Below are 20,352 nucleotides of genomic sequence, written 5' to 3' on the forward strand. Positions count from 1 at the left end.
TGCTTCTAAGCAGACTATTGCTCGCTGGATCTGTCACACGATTCAGCAGGCTCATTCTACGGCTGGATTGCCGTTACCAAATTCTGTAAAGGCCCACTCCACTAGGAAGGTGGGCTCTTCTTGGGATGCTGCCCGAGGCGTCTCGGCATTACAGCTTTGCCGAGCAGCTACTTGGTTGGGTTCAAAAATGTTTGCAAAATTCTACAAGTTTGATACCCTGGCTGATGAGGACCTCATGTTTGCCGAATCGGTGCTGCAGAGCCATCCGCACTCTCCCGCCCGGTTTGGAGCTTTGGTATAATCCCCATGGTCCTTACGGAGTCCCCAGCATCCTCTAGGACGTAAGAGAAAATAAGATTTTAAACCTACCGGTAAATCTTTTTCTCCTAGTCTGTAGAGGATGCTGGGCGCCTGTCCCAGTGCGGACATATTTCTGCAAGACTTGTATATAGTTGTTGCTTACATGAGGGTTATGTTACAGTTAAGATCAGTCTTGGCTGATGCGGTTTTGTTCATACTGTTAACTGGTGGCGTATAATCCATGTTATACGGTGTGGATGGTGTGGGCTGGTATGAATCTTGCCCTTAGATTAACAAAAATCCTTTCCCTGTACTGTCCGTCTCCTCTGGGCAGTTTCTCTAACTGAGGTCTGGAGGAGGGGCATAGAGGGAGGAGCCATTGCACACCCATTCTAAAGTCTTTAGAGTGCCCATGTCTCCTGCGGAGCCCGTTTATATCCCATGGTCCTTATGGAGTCCCCAGCATCCTCTACGGACTAGGAGAAAAAGATTTACCGGTAGGTTTAAAATCTTATTTTTTTGCCTTATGTTCCCCCACAGCAAAAGAAAACACCTCAATATCAGATGCAGTCCTTTCGATCGCATAAGTCCAGAAGAGGTCGGGGCTCGTCCTTCCTCGCCAGAGGTAAGGGTAGAGGGAAAAGAATGCCTGCTACGGCTAGTTCCCAGGAACAGAAGTCCTCCCCGGCTTCTACAAAATCCACCGCATGACACTGGGGCTCCACTGCGGGAGTCTGCGCCAGTGGGGGCACGCCTTCGACTCTTCAGCCAGGTCTGGGTTCTGTCAGATTTGGATCCTTGGGCGATAGAAATTGTATCCCAAGGCTAGAAACTGTAATTCGAAGAAGTGCCTCCTTGCCGATTTTTCAAGTCGGCTTTTGCAAGCTTCTCCCCCAGAGAGGGAGATAGTTTTAGCTGCAATACAAAAGCTGTGTCGACAGCAGGTGATTATCAAGGTTCCCCTAATGCAACAGGGGAAAGGGTACTATTCAACCCTATTTGTGGTCCCGAAACCAGATGGCTCGGTCAGACCCATTCTGAATCTAAAATCCCTAAACCTGTATCTAAAGAGGTTCAAATTCAAGATGGAATCTCTCCAGGCAGTGATCTCCAGCCTGGAAGGGGAGAGGGATTTTATGGTATCACTAGACATAAAGGATGCATACCTTCATGTCCCTATTTATCATCCTTATCAGGCGTACCTGAGATTCGCTGTACAGGACTGTCATTACCAGTTTCAGACGTTGCCGTTTGGGCTGTCCACGGCCCAGAGGATTTTCACCAAGGTAATGGCGGAAATGATGGTGCTCCTACGCAGGCAAGTAGTCACAATTATCCCATACTTGGACAATCTCCTGATAAAAGCGAGATCGAGAGATCAGTTGCTGAAAAGCGTGTCACTCTCCCTGAGAGTGGTGCAGCAACACGGCTGGGTCCTAAATCTGCCAAAGTCGCAGTTGATTCCAACGACTCGGCTATCATTTTTAGGCATGATTCTGGACACAGAAAAGAAGAGGGTTTTTCTACCAACGGAAAAAGCCCAGGAACTCCAGAGCATGGTCAGAGACCTGTTAAAGCCAAAAAGAGTGTCAGTTCATCAATGCACTCGAGTACTGGGAAAGATGGTGGCGGCCTACGAGGCCATCCCCTTCGGCAGGTTCCATGCAAGGACATTTCAGTGGGACCTTCTGGACAAGTGGTCGGGGTCCCATCTACAAATACATCAGAAAAAAGGCCTATCCCCCAGGCCAGGGTATCTCTCCTGTGGTGGCTGCAGAGTGCTCACCTTCTAGAGGGTCGCAGGTTCGGCATTCAAGACTGGGTTCTGGTAACCACGGACGCGAGCCTCCGAGGATGGGGAGCAGTCACAAAAGGAAGAAATTTTCAGGGAATGTGGTCAAGCCAGGAGGCTTGTCTACACATCAACGTGCTGGAATTAAGGGCCTACAACAAGCGGAGACTCTTCTTCGCGACCTACCTGTTCTGATTCAATAGGACGTCACAGCAGTGGCTCATGTAAACCGCCAAGGCGGGACAAGGAGCAGAGTGGCAATGGCGGAAGCCACCAGGATTCTTCGCTGGGTGGAAAATCACGTAAGTGCGCTGTCAGCAGTCTTCATTTCGGGAGTGGACAACTGGGAAGCAGACTTTCTCAGCAGACACGATCTCCATCCAGGAGAGTGGGGTCTGCGTCAAGAAGTTTTTGCAGAGATAACAAGTCGTTGGGGGCTTCCTCAAATAGACATGATGGCGTCACGCCTCAAAAAGAAACTTCGGAGGTATTGTTCCAGGTCAAGGGACCCTCAGGCTGTAGCGGTAGACGCCCTGGTGACACCGTGGGTGTTTCCGTCGGTCTATGTCTTCCCTCCTCTTCCACTCACCTCAAAAATACTGAGAATCATAAGACGAAAAAGAGTGCAGACAATACTCATTGTTCCGGATTGGCCTCGAAGGGCCTGGTATTCAGATCTTCAGGAGATGCTCACAGAAGATCCGTGGCCTCTTCCTCCCAGGGAGGACCTGTTGCAGCAGGGGCCCTGCGTGTTCCAAGACTTACCGCAGTTAGGTTTGACGGCATGGCGGTTGAACGCCAAATCCTAGCTAGGAAAAGTATTCCGGGGGAAGTCATCCCTACTCTGATAAAAGCTAGGAAGGAGGTGACGGTGAAACATTATCACCGTATCTGGAGGAAATATGTATCTTGGTGTGAAACCAAGAATGCTCCTACGGAAGATTTCCACATGGGCCGTTTTCTCCACTTTCTGCAGACAGGAGTGGATATGGGCCTAAAGTTAGGCTCCATTAAGGTGCAGATTTCAGCCCTGTCAATATTCTTTCAGAAGGAATTGGCTTCTCTCCCAGAAATCCAGACTTTTGTAAAGGGAGTGCTGCACATCCAGCCTCCTTTTGTGCCCCCAGTGGCGTCATGGGACCTTAACGTGGTGTTACAGTTCCTTAAGTCACACTGGTTTGAGCCTCTTCAAACAGTTGAGTTAAAATTTCTCACTTGGAAAGTGGTCATGTTGTTAGCCTTGGCATCTGCGAGGCGGGTGTCCGAATTGGCGGCTTTGTCTCACAAAAGCCCCTATCTGATTTTCCATGTGGATAGAGCAGAGTTGAGGACTCGTCCTCAATTTCTGCCTAAGGTGGTTTCATTGTTTCATATGAACCAACCTATTGTGGTGCCTGTGGCTACGGGTGACTTGGAGGATTCCAAGTCTCTTTATGTAGTCAGGGCCTTAAAAGTTTATGTAGCCAGGATGGCTCGGGTTAGGAAAACAGAGGCACTGTTTGTCCTGTATGCAGCCAACAAGGTTGGCGCTCCTGCTTCTAAGCAGACTATTGCCCGCTGGATCTGTAACACGATTCAGCAGGCTCATTCTACGGCTGGATTGCAGTTACCAAATTCGGTAAAGGCCCTTTCCACTAGGAAGGTGGGCTCTTCTTGGGCGGCTGCCCGAGGAGTTTCTGCATTACAACTTTGCCGAGCAGCTACTTGGTTGGGTTCAAACACTTTTGCTAAATTTCTTTGATATCTTGGCTGATGAGGACCTCATGTTTGCTCAATCGGTGCTGCAGAGTCATCCGCACTCTCCCGCCCGGTCTGGAGCTTTGGTATAATCCCCATGGTCCTTACGGAGTCCCCAGCATCCTCTAGGACGTAAGAGAAAATAAGATTTTAAACCTACCGGTAAATCTTTTTCTCCTAGTCCGTAGACGATGCTGAGCGCCCGTCCCAGTGCGGACTAAATTCTGCAAGACTTGTATATAGTTATTGCTTACATAAGGGTTATGTTACAGTTTGATCAGTCTCTGGCTGATGCTGTTTTGTTTCATACTGTTAACTGGTTAGTATATTCCATTTTGTATGGTGTGGATGGTGTGGGCTGGTATGTATCTTGCCCTTAGATTAACAAAAATCCTTTCCTCGTACTGTCCGTCTCCTCTGGGCACAGTTCTTTAACTGAGGTCTGGAGGAGGGGCATAGAGGGAGGAGCCAGTGCACACCCATCTAAAGTCTTTAGAGTGCCCATGTCTCCTGCGGAGCCCGTCTATACCCCATGGTCCTTACGGAGTCCGCAGCATCCTCTACGGACTAGGAGAAAAAGATTTACCGGTAGGTTTAAAATCTTATTTTAATAGCCACAATCATGTACTGAATACTCTTAACTAGCCTTGGGTGTAAAGTAGCCTCAGTGAAGTCGACATCGGAATCAGAATCCGTGTCGGTATCCGTATCTACCATCTGGGTAAACGAACGCTTTTGCGACCCTGACGGGGCCTGCACCTGAGACAAAGCATCCTCCATGGATTTTCTCCACACTGGAGTCTGAGACTCCGATTTATCCAATCTCTTAGACAATGAGGCCACATTTGTATTAAGTGCACTTAACATTGTAAGCAAATCGGGTGTCGGCTGTGCCGACAGAGCCATCTCCAGACCCGCATCTGCGCCCCCAGCAACCTCCTCTGGGGAGTAACACTCAGCTTCAGACATGCCGACACGTAGTACCGACACCCCAACACACACACACACACACACACACACACACACTGCCTCAGCTAGGGGACAGACCCACAAGGAAGCCCGAATAGAGAAAACACAGAGGGAGTATGCCAGCTCACACCCCAGCGCCCATATTTCGCTAACGTCCTAGTGGATGCTGGGGACTCCGAAAGGACCATGGGGAATAGCGGCTGCGGAGCCGCTATTCCCCATGGTCCTTTCGGAGTCCCCAGCATCCACTACGGACTATGAGAAATAGAATTATCGGTAAGTAAATTCTTATTATCCCACCAAACTATATATGTGGAAAAGCGCTGCTATTAATTACAATCTATGCACCAAATATCTGTGCCCCCCCCCCCCCCCCCTGAATTGCTCCCTTATACTTGAATGGAGCTTGGAGGTCCCGGGCCAGCGTCTCATGCAGCGGCTGTGGATGAGAGAAAATGGCGCTGGTGAGCTGTGCGGCTAAGCCCCGCCCCTTCCCGGCGCGCTTCAGTCCCGCAAAAATGTAAACTTGAATGCTGGCGGGGGTACGGAAAACGGTGCCCGGGCACCGAAAATGCCTGTCTGCCAGCCCTTAAATGACCCAGTAACATGCTGCCCAGGGCGCTCCCCCCCCAGCGCCCTGCACCCGCAAGTGCCGTTGGTGAAGTGTGTGGGAGCATGGAGCGCAGCGCTACCGCTGCGCTGCTACCTCGTTACTGAAGTCTTCTGCCGTCTGATGTCTTCGGATCTTCACATATTCACCCGGCTTCTTTCTTCTGGCTTCTGTTTGGGGGGTGACGGCGCAGCCAGGGAACAAGCAGCTAGGCGAACCAAGTGATCTAACTCTCTGGAGCTAATGGTGTCCAGTAGCCTAAGAAACAGAGCCCTTAACTAAGTAGAAGTAAGTCTGACTTCTCTCCCCTCAGTCCCACGATGCAAGGAGCCTGTAGCCAGCAGGTCTCCCTGAAAATAAAAAACCTAACATAAAGTATTTTCTAGAGAAACTCAGTAGAGCTCCCCTAGTGTGTGTCCAGTCACACCTGGGCACAAAGTCTAACTGAGGTCTGGAGGAGAGGCATAGAGGGAGGAGCCAGTTCACACCCAGTCAAAGTCTTTTCAGTGTGCCCAAGCTCCTGCGGATCCCGTCTATACCCCATGGTCCTTTTGGAGTCCCCAGCATCCTCTAGGACGTAAGAGAAATGTTACTTTTTGCTATATACTCGTGTCCTTACATGTTACATGGCAGAACTGGACACACATCATTAACCTATTAATTTCTAGTATAAAATTTACTTACAACGTGAATACAGCAGCTCAGCCGCACAGCCACCTTAGCACACCGGCTACGTGGTGGTAATGAGTGATGATAACACTCCGCCTCCTCCGCCCACCTTACGACTCAGATGTAATTGGTTCCGGCTTTGCGTTCCCGGCGCAGCGCCCGCACACGGCTATATAAGCGCTGCTACAGGACCGGTGTGCCGCTAGCCTGCTAATAGTACCAGGGCAGCTGCAGCGCTGTACTCCGGCTGTAGAAAAAAGTGCATAGGAGTTGAGTCTATGACCTGTTATACACTGTCACTGTGAAGCACACACCTCTAACACCATCAGCCCGGACTGGGCTGTGTTCTATGGAAGGACACTGGTAGTCTCATGCATGCACACCAAGCCACATCTGCTGCTGCAGCCGTGGTGACTACTACTAGCCCCGGAGTGCCGGCAAGCCATGGGGTAACCTCCCCTTCCCGGAGCCTCACAGCAGGGGTGTGCAGCACCTCCGATCTCACACCCTCAGCTTCTCACGTGGTGCCTAAGCCCCCTGCAAGTGTTACCCTGTTGCCGGCTTCAAGTTCCCCAGCCTCTGTATTCTCCGCGCCTGGATGCACACCGGTAACAAAACTGGCCCCTGTTAGCCAAACACCCCATCTGGTGACTGTTGCTCCCAAAATGACAGCGCCGCAGCAAGGAGCACCCCCTAGGGCGTCCCGGGTGGCTCTCCAGTTGCCTGCAAACTTCCAGATCCCTCCTGGTGAGTAATGTTACACGTGTGGCTGTCTGGTGTTCTCCATACCCATCACACAAGGCATGTCATAGGGCACAGCACAATTCCCCACTGTATATATTGGGAAAAGATTATGGCATTGTCATTCTCTATGTATGCTGCATTACACTGTTCCAGCGTTTACACATAAACTACATACAGAACACGTATATACTGGATAATCTTATTTTTGTTCAACTATTTTTTTTTACTTGTGAAGGACAAAATTACAGTACTGGCTTAAATATGTTTTCCTGAAATCTTTATGCAGTTCCCATACCGCTAAGTGGTATAGGCTAATTGTCAGCATTTTTAAATCCTTTTCCTGGATACTTGGCTTCTGAAATGATGTATTGAAACTTATTAGGCTGCTGATGGCATGTTTTACTGGATCTCTGCAGTTACATGTTTACTGAACTTGGTTACAATTTAAATACACAAGTAATCTTCGGGCTTTATTTAAAAAGATGTCCGCAGTGGTGTTGGTGAATATAAGTACTGTATATGCTTTTTTCCCTATATTTTTTTTTCTTTTGACTGCCACCTTTTTACCAATCTATACCTACCCGTGACCATGCTCACGAACGCCACTTGTTCTAGCAAAAAGAAATCTCACATAGGGGGTCTATTAACCAATAATTGGCTTCAGTATTTATGGTCAATGTCTGGACACTGTGTATGCACAGCTGCTGAAAGAGGGTCAAGGTTTTTTGATACTGAGAGGCATCGTGTTGTATATGCATAAAGCTAATTTAACATGGTTGAAGTTTAGTATCTTTTCTACACCACCTACAAAGCTGTTCCCTTTCCAGCCTCCGCTTGATTCAGGTCTGTAGGTTATATGTAAAGGAGTTGCCCACTTTTGGAATGCTCTCCTCCATACCCATTTTCCACCAAACTCATAAGCCTTGTCTAAGTATGGTGGAAAAGGGTCTGAGAAAAATAACCCGGGTCACTTTACCCAGGAATCTGACCCTGGTAGCGAACCCGGAAAGGACCCGGGTAAACACGCATCCTGGATCACGCTAAGTGCATAGGGAGAGTCGTATCACCCGCACTTGGAGTTGGATGTCAAGAGGGAAGATCCGCCATTAATCTTGGTCCAGCCTGCGGTGTGAATGGGATGTCATGTCGCTATTATACGGCTGGAAACCGTTTTCATCTACCCAGGTTGGACCCAGGTTTTTGTGGAGATTTTGGTGGAAAAGGGGGTATAATTCACCACATACAGTTTTCCTCCTGTCAAGCCTCTTGTTATCTAACAGTAGTAGTACCTTGTTTACTTTGCTTGAGTGTTGAAGCAGGTAACTGTTGGTGTAGCTTACATTATGGATGTTACCCAGAGCAGTTTCCTTTCTGTTCCTTTTGAGTTTGGTATTACTAGTCGTTTGGGTTAATCTAAAACTAGTGGTGCACGTTCTTTTTCTCTGGGTTCCCGACTTTCAGTATTCTACTCTTCTCTGTTCCAATGCAAAACAGTGTTAAAACCCAGAAAGGAGCAAATATGAAAATTAAGATTCATTTACTGGGAACTGTCTTGATGGTCTAATTTCTTGGAGAGTGTAGTCATAAGGTCATCATTCACACTGTCCACACCACGGTGGCAGCAGTTATGATGTCAACATTGTTAAAATGTTGACATCCTCAGAATGTCGATATTAGGTTTAGGCTTCAGGAGGGGTTGGTGATAGGGGGAGATTACTCACTAGAACACCGCTCGTCAGATGTCTGCATCAGAACAGCTCCTCGTGTGACCACCGGGACCGGAAAGATGCTGCTTCTGGCAGGACCAGGTAAGTCACCACTACACCACCAGGGACTATTTGTCAACATTCTATCATTTCAAAATTTCAGCAGTGTTGGCAGGGACAATGTCAGCATACTAAGCATGTCTACATTTCAAGTATATTGACATACCTATGTTGACATTGTGAATGCTGGCCTACTATGGTTCCGGTATGAATGGTCGACCATGTTATGGTCGACAGTCATTAGGTCGACCACTATTGGTCGACATTGACATGGTCGACATGGACACATGGTCGACACATGAAAATGGTCGACATATGAAAAGGTCGACATCAGTTTTTTAACTTTTTTTGGTGTCGTTTTTTGCGTAAAGTGACTGGGAACCCCAATTAGTGCACCGCGTCCCCTCGCATGGCTCGCTTCACTCGCCATGCTTCGGGCATGGTGCCTTCGCTCCGCTACCGCTTTGCTCGGCACACTTTACCGTTCCAATCGTAGTCCATGTGGATCGTAAAGTATGTAAAAGTTCCCCAAAAGGGAAAAAAAAAAAAAAAAATCATGTCGACCTTTTCATGTGTCGACCATTTTCAGGTGTCGACCATGTGTCCATGTCGACCATGTCAATGTCGACCAATAGTGGTCGACCTAATGACTGTCGACCATAACATGGTCGACCATGTGAACGGATACCGCCTACTATACCATGCCCCTCATAGCTATGGAATGCTTATGTTTCTTTAATTGAAACTGATACTGGGGACTTAGGTCCAGGCTTTCAGTGCAGTGCCCATGTGTGATAAAGCAAAGTCTTATGTTATTATGCATGTACAGGGCAGGATGTACCTAAAGTGCAAATGCGGCCAAAACTCTGAAAATCACGTTCCGGAGCTTCTACTTGGTGGCGATACCCAATCGAAGCCTATGGTATTCTTTTTGTATTGTTCCTAAGAGAGATCCAGTCGGATGTCTCCCAGCAACCCCACAGCGGTGCGCATCACTCTGTATGCGTAGTAGGTCCTAAATCCGGAAGTCCTTCTATCGAAAAGGGCAAATCTTATATGTATACCTTTTTTTAATCTAATTTCTAGGAACAAACTGGCATTCTTGACACTAGTATATACCTGTTAAGTGACGGGGTGTCTTGCATCGTGGATGCGATGCTTAGTACATCCCGCCCACAGTGCAGACCTGAATTGGCCGGTATACCTGTAGGGGAACTCTTCCCGGAGATAGCCAGTATCTGTCCATCAAATTTTGGCGTAAATTAGCCTGAAAAATATGTAGCTTTTCTGTGATTTGCAGTAAAAGAGCATCTTTCTCTCTGGCCAATATTGATAAACAAGCATTTATTTGCTCAGTGAGTTGTGCAAGGACCTTAGATCAGGATGCATTAGCATCTGCTATCCCTTTGTAGCTGTTATTCTGTGTAATGTTTCACAGCTTAGATCGATGGTTAAGAGAGTAGGATGCACATCCCACTTGCAGCATATTATCTGGCTGATGTACAAGAACAATTAATTCTGGAAATGTAATACTTCCACTTACAAGCTCTTTTTGAGGTAAATGTGTCTGAAATGACAGACTGCTCCACAAATTAATAACTCTGACAAGTATATACATTTCAAAATACTCATCTAGTAATAATTAAAATTTCACTTTATCCCAAAAAATCAGTAAGTTTTTTTTTATCCAACAATAAAAAATAGGAATGTGAGAATTGCTCATATCCAAGAATGGAGACTTCAAATTGCACTCATTTGCCTTGTAATAAATGTACCTGCCACCAAGTTCCTTACTGGTTGAATGGCCGATCACTACGATGCAACTTTCTGAAGTCTTAACTCACAATGGGCATGGATAATAATATATATTCAGTGTACAGTAGTTATTCACACTAAGGGGGGGATTCAATTGCAAGTGAAGGGTGCAATTGCTGTTGCCACAACGTTTAAACACAGACAACAGCATCCTATCTTGTACTCTTTGCCCTAAACTGGGGTAGCGAACCTATTTGTGCGAGAGCCCGCTGCTGTGATTGCTGCCACGATAATTTGGCCAGGCAAGATCATTAGCTAGCATTTCTCTTCCGTCCTGGAGGATACTGGGGTTCCATTTAGTACCAGGAGGAGACGGTCACGCTTATGGAAGCTCCTGAAGAGTTTTCTGCGTTTATTTTATATGTTTGTTATTTTCAGGCAGGTCTGGATGGCACCAGCCAGCCTGCTTCGTGGGACTTAGGGGGGGGGGGAACGGCCCAACCTCTTGAAGGGTTAATGGTCCCGTTCCCTGCTGATAGGACACTGAGCTCCTGAGGTAACTATTCGCAAGCTCCACCACGGCAAGCGTACATTCCCACAGCACGCCGCCACCCCTAACAGAGCCAGAAGAATGAAGAGTTGTGAGTACTAAGCCGGCGTCCCAGTTAGCGGGGCGCTGGCCATTATGGCAGCATGAGGGTACGGAGTAGCACGGCTTCTAACCAGGACGGAATGCGTCTCCAGACACAGTACCCACACTGGCAGAAACAGCCTTAAAACGGCGTTCTCTCCATTTTAAGCACCAGATTACCTCAGCCGGTATAAAAAAAGCGGGAATACTGCTCGCCATTGAAGGGGCGGAGCCTTCACTATAAGATGATCCAGCAGCTCACCAGCACCATTTTCCCTCTGCGGTTGACACAGACGCTGACTGACAGGGACGCGCAGCTCCTCCGGAGTGACTCCAGTTTACCTCAGCGGTACCAGGGGGTTCATAACAGGGGGGGAGCGATTATTGGTGTACTAAGTACCCTATCAGGGTACTTAGTCTGTGACCCGGCTAAGCTTAGTATTAGCGGTAAGGGCGCGGTGGGGGCTGGCTCCAAATAACTCTGTCTCCCTGAAGGGCTCTTTGTGGGTTAATTGTGCTTAACCTTTTCCTGTGTGTGTGTGTGTGTGTGTGTGTGTGTGTGTGTGTGTGTGTGTGTGTGTGCTGTCACATTTACATTGTCAGACATAGTGTGTTTCTTGTACAGCGGAGTGTTCCTCTTCACCAGGGGGCTTACTACTGGGTAATCAGGGCAGTGCACCTTCCCAGAATAGCGGGGCTGAACCGGAGTGGGTTAATTCCATTTAAGGAATTATCTCCAATATTTCTAAGAAGTTATCCCGCAATGAGAAATAGACGCAATACTTAAGACAGACTGTGGATGAGTTTATGAATAGAGACTCAGTTCTCAAACCAGCATCTCAATCCCCTCCAATTTGTCTGCAAAAACTATCTCTATCCCATATCCTGCAGTCTGACTCTGACGGGTCAGACATGGAGGAGGGTGAGGTGGATTTGGAGAGGGGGATGCTACTCTGTCACAGGGAATATAGGCTCTTATAGAGGCTATCAGAGATGTTCTGCAAATTCCTGATAAGGTGTCAGAGGAGTGTGAGGAATCTTATTTTAATATAAAAAAGAAGTCCTCAGTTTCTTTTCCTGTATCAAAGGAATTGAATATACCCTGTTTGAAGAACCATGGGTTAACCCTGATAAGAAATTGAAAATCCCTAAAAGGTTGCTCTCATCTTTTCCTCTTCCTCTGGAGGATAGGAAAAAATAGGAAAATCCACCGATAGTGGACGCATCAGTCTCTAGGCTGTCACGAAAAATTGTATTGCCTGTCCCTGGTGCAGCCTCCCTAAAAGACATGGCTGATCGTAAAATTGAGACTACACTCAAATCATTGTACACATCTGCTGGGGTGGCCCAGAGACCCACTATTCCATGTGCGTGGATCACAAAAGCCATTGCTAAATGGTCAGGTAACCTAATTGAGGGGTTAGATTCCTTGTCTAGGGGGGATATTGTTTTACTCCTGCAGCATATACAGGACTCTGCAAACTTTATGGTGGAAGCCATAAAAGAGATAGGCTTGCTTAATGCACGCACCACCATAGCGGCTATGTCAGTGTCGGCACGCAGGGGCTTGTGGACTCCAGGAAAGGAATGGAAGGCCTACCATTCACAGGAGAGGCCTTGTTTGGAGATGAACTAGACAAATGGATCTACAAAGCTACTGCGGATAAGTCTACGTATCTTCCTTCCGCAGCTCCCCCAGCCAGGAAAGCTTATTCAGCATCAACTTTACAGTCCTTTCAGACGGCCAAGTTTAAGGGCAAATCCAGAGGTGCTTCTAAGGCCTCCAGAGGCCCAATAGGTAAACCACGCAAACCAGCAACTGCATGTGCTCGGGAATAGAGCTCAGGCTCCGCGTCCTCAAAGCCTTTAGCATGACGGTGGACCACGATGCCTGGAAGGCTGTCAGGTGGGAGCCCGACTAAAATTCTTCAGTCACATCTGGTCAAATTCATCCCAGGATCCCTGGGTCATAGATCTTATTTCCCAGGGCTACAGACTGGAGTTCCAAGAGCTCCCACCTCACAGATTCTTCAAATCAGGCTTACCAGTTTCACAAGAGGCAAGTATAACTTTACAGCATGCCATCCAAAATCTGGTACAGACTCAAGTCATTGTTCCAGTTCCACCTCATCTGCAAAACAAAGGGTACTATTCCAACTTGTTTGTAGTACCGAAACCGGACGGTTCGGTACGGCCGATTCTGAACCTCAAGTCCTTGAACCCATTCTTAAGAGTGTTCAAGATGGAGTCTCTGAGAGCGGTGATCTCAGGTCTGGAGGAAGGGAATTCCTAGTATCTCTGGATATCAAGGATGCGTACCTTCACATTCCGATCTGGCCGCCTCATCAGGCTTATCTACGGTTTGCACTGCAGGACTGTCACTACTAGTTCCAGGCCCTGCCATTTGGTCTCTCCACGGCACCAAGGGTGTTCACCAAAGTGATGACAGAGATGATGTTAATATTCTGCAAACAGGGAGTGAATATAATTCCGTACCTGGACGATCTACTGATAAAGGCGCCGTCCAGGGTGAGGTTGCTGGACAGCATTGGTATCTCAACCAAACTTCTCCAGGATCACGGGTGGATTCTGAACCTTCCAAAATTTCACCTAGAGCCAACATGGACGCTTCCATTCCTGGGAATGATACTGGACATGAAGTCGCAGAAGGTGTTCCTTCCATTGGAAAAGGCAGTGGTAATCCAGTTGATGGTTCGGGCTGTCCTGAAGCCATCCCGGATATCGGTGCATCTATGCATTCGCCTTCTGGGGAAAATAGAGGCCTCTTATGAGGCTCTTCAATATGGAAGGTTTCACGCAAGACCCTTCCAGCTTGATCTGTTGGACAAATGGTCCGGATCACATCTTTACAGGCACCAGAGGATCCGTCTGTCACCAAAAGCCAAGATCTCCCTTCTGTGGTGGCTACAGACTACTCACCTCATCAGGGATCGGAGGTTCGGAATTCAGAACTGGATTCTGTTAACCACGGACGCAAACTTCAGAGGTTGGCGAGCAGTCACCCAGGGGGTGCAGTTTTAAGGAAGATGGTCAAGTCAGGAAGTCATCCTTCCAATCAACATTCTGGAACTCAGGGCCATACACAACGCCCTTCTGCGGGCCTCATATCTTCTTTCAAGATCAGGCCATTCAGGTCCAGTCGAACAATGTGATGCCAGTGACGTACATAAACCGACAGAGCGGAACAAAAAGCAGAGCAGCAATGTCAGAGGTGTTAAGTATTCTCCTCTGGGCAGAAAAAACGCTGTGGCGTTGTCAGCAGTCTTCATTCCGGGAGTAGACAACTGGGAAGCAGACTTCCTCAGCAGACATGACCTGCACCTGGGGGAGTGGGGCCTTCACCCGGAAGTGTTCAGTTGCTTGACACGTCGATGGGGATATCCATAAATCGACTTGATGGCCTCTCGTCTCAACAAGAAGCTCAAGCGGTATTGTTCCAGGTCGAGAGACCCACAGGCAGTGGTGGTAGACGCTCTGACTCCTCCATGGGTTTATCAGATGGTGTACGTGTTTCCTCCACTTCTTCTGATACCAAGAATTCTAAAAAGAATATAAAGGGAAAAGGTTCAAGCAGTACTCATTGCTCCGGACTGGCTAAGAATGGCCTGGTACTCGGACCATCTGGAGATGCTACTCGAAGATCCGTTGCCTCTACCTCTTCGCGAGGATCTTCTGCAACAAGGCCCGTTCGTCTATCAGGACTAACCGCGGCTACGTTTTATGGCATGGAAGTTGATCGGCTGATTCTAGCCAGAAGAGGTATCCCTAACAAGGTTATCCCGACTATGATCCAAGCCAGGAAGGGGTAACGTCTAAACATTACCACCGTATTTGGAAGAAATACGTCTCTTGGTGTGAGAGCAGAAAATATTCTGCAGTGGAATTTCATCTGGGACGTTTCCTGCTTTTTATGCAGGCAGGTGTGGATTTGGGCCTACGTCTGGGCTCCATAAAAGTCCAGATTTCGGCCTTGTGCATTTTCTTTCAATAACAATTGGCTTCCCTCCCTGAGGCCCAGACGTTCTTGAAAGGTGTTCTGCACATGCAACCTCCCTTTGTGCCTCCCACGGCACCTTGGGATTTCAATTTGGTAATGCAGTTCCTCCAATCGGACTGGTTTGAACTGTTACAGGAGGTGGACATAAAATATCTTAAGTGGAATACCGTCACACTGTTGGACTTGGCTTCAGGAGGACATGTGTCGGAGCTGGGGCCGTTGTCTCACAAAAGCCCCTATTTAATTTTCCATGAGGACAGAACTGAACTCAGAACTAGTCAGCAATTTCTTCCTAAAGTGGTGTCTGCGTTTCACATCAACCAACCTATTGTGGTTGCGGTTGTCACCGACACCTCTGCTACTTCAAAGTCTTTGGATGTTGTGGGGGCTTTGAAGGTGTATGTAAAGCGAACAGCTCGTCACAGAAAATCGGTCTCGCTGTTTGATCCCAATAAAATTGGGTGTCCTGCTTCAAAGCAGTCCATTGCATGCTGGAGCAGGTTCACTATCCAGCTTACTTATTCCACAGGAGGTTTGCCAGTTCCAAAATCTGTTCAGGCCCACTCGACTAGGTCGGTGGGTTCTTCCTGGGCGGCTGCCCAGGGTGTTTTGGCTTTACAGCTTTGCCGAGCATCTACTTGGTCTTGTTTGAACACGTTTGCTAAGTTCTACATGTATGATACTTTGGCCTCTGCGGACCATCAGTTTGGACAGTCAGTTCTGCAGGAACCTCAGCCCTCTCCCACCCATTTTGGGAGCTTTGGTACATCCCCATGGTATTAAATGGAACCCCAGTATCCTCTAGGACGTAAGAGAAAATAGGATTTTAATTACTTACCGGTAAATCCTTTTCTCGTAGTCCGTAGAGGATACTGGGCACCCGCCCGGTGCTTTGTTCTTCCTACACTGTTGCTTGGTTAAGTATTGTTGGTTCAGCTGTTGCTGTTCCTGTTTAAAGTTGGGTTAGCGTAGCTTTCCTCTGGTTTGTGTGTGCTGGTTCGGAATCTCACCACTATCCTTTATATCCTTCTCTCAAAGTATGTCCGTCTCTTCAGGCACAGTTTCCTAGACTGAGTCTGGTAGGAGGGGCATAGAGGGAGGAGCCTATGGCTCCTAGTGGACCCGTCTATACCCCATGGTACTAAATGGAACCCCAGTACCGGTAGGTAATTAAAATCCTATTTTTTCCGAACCTGAGCAGGCTTGAAAATAAATCCCAGATAAATAGCCTTGAGGAAGTCTGACTATTGAAAGACGAAACGCGTTGGGTTTGCTGTACCTGAACCCCTCTTAATGGATAGATAAGCTCATATATTTTTTCTTGTATGTGTGTTTTTCGACCATCTGTATGTCACTGCTTGGTTAAGTGTCTATATTTTTATTATCCCTGGCTGTGAATTCTTATGATGAAACTTATATGTTCCTTAAAAAGGTTATTTATGACTCAGTTTGCATACTAAAATAGCAGTGTTAAAAATGGTATACGTTATGTTGCAAAAATTGTACACGCTATGTTTACTCCATTGGTGGTCATTTGACCGAAGAGATCTATATCAGATAAGTAGTGTCATTTTTCAATCCTTCACTTGGGTGATATTTTAGCTGTGCGGCGTGCAAGTGCGCGCTGACGTCATGTTCCCGCGCCAGTATCCGGGACGGACTCCCGGGCTGGAGAACGCGGCCAATCCGTGCAGCTTCACATGTATTTGGGGGGTATAAGGTAAGCTTGATTTTGGATTATCTGTATTCTTGACAAAAATCCTGTGGGGATTGAAACGTTGAATCAGTGACCGCTGTGTCCGTGAGTTTTATTTCCTGACGAAAAATGTCTCTGAGTGCTGCACCATTGCTATCTCCTATTCATCTGTTGGGAGGTTACCAGGACTGGTTCCAGTTTTTAGGTGGAGTGCCGGGTTTTGTGTATTCTATTATATATATATATATATATATATATATATATATATATATATATATATATATATATTAATAAAATCTCAGGAGCACTCACCAGTCTTCGTTTGTCTTTTTATTGTTAATGGCTATTAACAATAAAAAGACAAACGAAGACTGGTGAGTGCTCCTGAGATTTTATTACTATTATGGAATGGACTGGTCCAGGTGATACATGTCTAATTATGGATGCAACCCCAGCAGTAGATTTATAAGGCTAGAGTGTGGACTGCACAAAAGTGTGTGTATGTGTATATATATGTATATATATATATATATATATATATATATAATGTGTGTGTGTGTGTGTGTATGTATGTGTGTGTATATATATATATATATATATATATATATACACACACACACACACACACACACACACACACACACACACACACACACACACACACACACACACACACTCTGTATGTATGTGTGTATGTATATATATATAATGTGTATATATACACACGCTCACACTCTATGGACAAAAGTATTTGGCTGCACCTGTTAATGAATGATTTCAGATGTTTCAATTAGACCCATTGCCACAGGAGTATATAATAAAGCATCTAGCTATGCTCTCCATTAGCAAATATTTGTGATACAAAATGGTTCGTTCTGAAGAGCTTGTTGACTTCAAGCATGGTACTGTGATAGGATGCCACCTTTGTAGTAAGACTGTTCGTGAAATTTCATCACTGCTGGATATTTCACAGTCAACTGTAAGTGATATTATTAGAAAGTGGAATCGTTTAGGAACAACAGCAACTCAGCCACGAAGTGGAAAATCACGTAAAATCACAGAGCAGGCTCAACAACTTCTAAGGCGCATGATGCTTAACCACTTGCCTGGCATGGTCGCTTCAGATGCAACCTTGCCGGCAAGTGCTCTATCTGACCTGGTCGCACAGGATGCGACCAGTCAGATTGAGAGTGTTAGCAGCGGAAGGGAAGAGAAACTTCCCTCCGCTGCTGCTGTCAGAGGGACCGGAAGGTCCCTCTGCCTCCCTGCACTCTTCCCCCACTGATTGCCGTGCTGCCAATCACTGCTGATCGGTCAGCATTACAGGACCCCCCCTTCCAGCGGCTGCAGACAATGGCAGCCACTGGGGAGTGTAAATTAACCCTCCCAAGCCACCCCCAGACCCCCCTGTATACCTGGAGACTGTCCCGGCTTTCGAAATGAAAGCCGTGATGTTCCCGATCGATGTTTGGGGGAAAATATACTATATATTTATTTTTATTTTTTTACTAAAATCATTTGGGATAGGGTTAAATTCATGCTCTTCACCTTATTCAACGCCTAAAAAAAAGACAATTTCGGAAGCGGTTTTTGGCAAAATAAATAAATCACAAACGCTCTGCTGATTCCATATCTGAAGAGTTATGAACTTCCACTGGCATTAATGTAAGCACAAAAAATAGGATTTTGGTTACCTACCGGTAAATCCTTTTCTCGTAGTCTGTAGAGGATGCTTGGGTCCATATTAGTACCATGGGGTATAGACGGGTCCACCAGGAGCCTTTGGCACTTTAAGAGTTTAATAGTGTGGGCTGGCTCCTCCCTCTATGCCCCTCCTACCAGACTCAGTCTAGAAACTGTGCCCGAGGAGACGACATACTTCGAGAGAAGGAATTACACAGATAGTGGCGAGATTCATACCAGCTCACACAAACATGAAAATCCGTCCCACATGCCGGAATAACTTCAGCAACAGCTGAAACAGTAAATAACGCAGAACTTACCTAGGAACCAGGTAACCCTGAACCAGAAAACCAATGCAGGAAAACGAAGCGCTGGGCGGACGCCCAGCATCCTCTATGGACTACGAGAAAAGGATTTACCGGTAGGTAACCAAAATCCTATTTTCTCTTACGTCCTAGAGGATGCTGGGGTCCATATTAGTACCATGGGGATGTACCAAAGCTCCCAGAACGGGAGGGAGAGCGCTGAGGATCCTGCAACACTACTTGACCAAACTTGAGGTCATCAGAGGCCAAAGTATCGAACTTGTAAAACTTGGCAAACGTGTTCGACCCAGACCAAGTAGCTGCTCGGCAGAGTTGCACTGCCGAGACCCCCCGGGCAGCCACCCAGGAAGAGCCCACTTAACGAGTAGAGTGGGCCTTTACGGAATTCGGACACCGCAATCCTGCCGTGGAATAAGCATGCTGGATCGTGAACCTGATCCAGCGAGAAATCGACTGCTTAGAAGCAGGACATCCAATTTTCTTTGGATCATAGAGGACAAATAGAGAGTCACTTTTCCTATGATGAGCCGTCCTCTTCACGTAAATCTTCAAAGTCCTCACTACATCCAAGGCCTTTGACGCAATTGAGGAGTCAGTAGCCACTGGCACCACAATAGGTTGGTTGATGTGGAAAGCCGACACAACCTTAGGTAGGAACTGTGGACGAGTCCTAAGTTCCGCCTTGTCTTCATGGAAGATCAGATAGGGGCTTTTACAAGATAAAGCCCCCAATTCCGACACGCGTCGTGCAGAAGCCAAGGCCAACAAGGTGACCACCTTCCACGTGAGAAACTTGAGATCGGCCTCCTGTAGAGGCTCAAACCAAGCAGATTGCAGGAACTGCAACACCACATCAAGATCCCATGGAGCCGTATGCTAGATGCGCAGAACCCCTTTCAAAAAGGTCTGAACCTCAGGAAGAACAGCCAATTGTTTTTGGAAGAAGATGGACAAAGCAGAGATCTGGACCTTGATGGAGCCCAGTCTCAGTCCCATATCCACCCCTGCTTGCAGGAAAAGGAGAAAACGTCCAAGTTGAAACTCCACCGCCGGAAACTTCTTGGCCTCGCAACAAGAAACGTATTTCTTCCAAATGCGATGGTAATGCTTAGATGTTACCCCCTTCCTGGCCTGTATCAGGGTAGGAATGACTTCACTCGGGATACCCTTCCGAGCTAAGATCTGGCGTTCAACCGCCATGCCGTCAAATGAAGCCGTGGTAAGTCTTGATAAGCGAATGGCCCCTGCAGAAGCAGATCCTCCTGAAGAGGTAAAGGCCGTGGATTTTTCTGCAGATCCGCGTACCATGCCCTCCTTGGCCAGTCCGGAGCAATGAGGATTGCCAGAACCTTTGTTCTTCTCACAAGCTGAAGAACCTTTGGTATCCGAGGAAGTGGAGGGAACACATACACTGACTTAAACACCCACGGTGTTACCAGTGCGTCCACCGCCACTGCCAGTGGGTCTCTTGACCTGGAACAGTACCTCCGTAGCTTCTTGTTGAGGCGGGAGGCCATCATGTCTATGTGAGGAACCCCCCACCAACTGGTTACCTCCTCGAACACCTCCAGATGGAGGCCCTACTCCCCTGGATGGAGATCGTGTCTGCTGAGGAAGTCTGCTTCCCAGTTGTCTACGCCCGGAATGAAGATTGCC

The 20,352-nt window shown here is 47.3% G+C and overlaps 1 protein-coding gene across 1 annotated transcript in view; it reads left to right on the top strand.

Moving 5' to 3' along the window:
* The first annotated feature begins 6,248 nt into the window (after positions 1-6,248).
* TAF4B (TATA-box binding protein associated factor 4b) overlaps positions 6,249-20,352 on the top strand; it is a 319,736-nt gene continuing 305,632 nt past the window's right edge. The window contains exon 1 of the mRNA XM_063923630.1: positions 6,249-6,824. Coding sequence (XP_063779700.1) covers positions 6,449-6,824 — 376 coding nt within the window. The 5' untranslated portion in view covers positions 6,249-6,448. The remainder of the gene's footprint in view (positions 6,825-20,352) is intronic.

Source organism: Pseudophryne corroboree, chromosome 5 (assembly GCF_028390025.1).
Source record: "Pseudophryne corroboree isolate aPseCor3 chromosome 5, aPseCor3.hap2, whole genome shotgun sequence".
NCBI lineage: Eukaryota > Metazoa > Chordata > Amphibia > Anura > Myobatrachidae > Pseudophryne > Pseudophryne corroboree.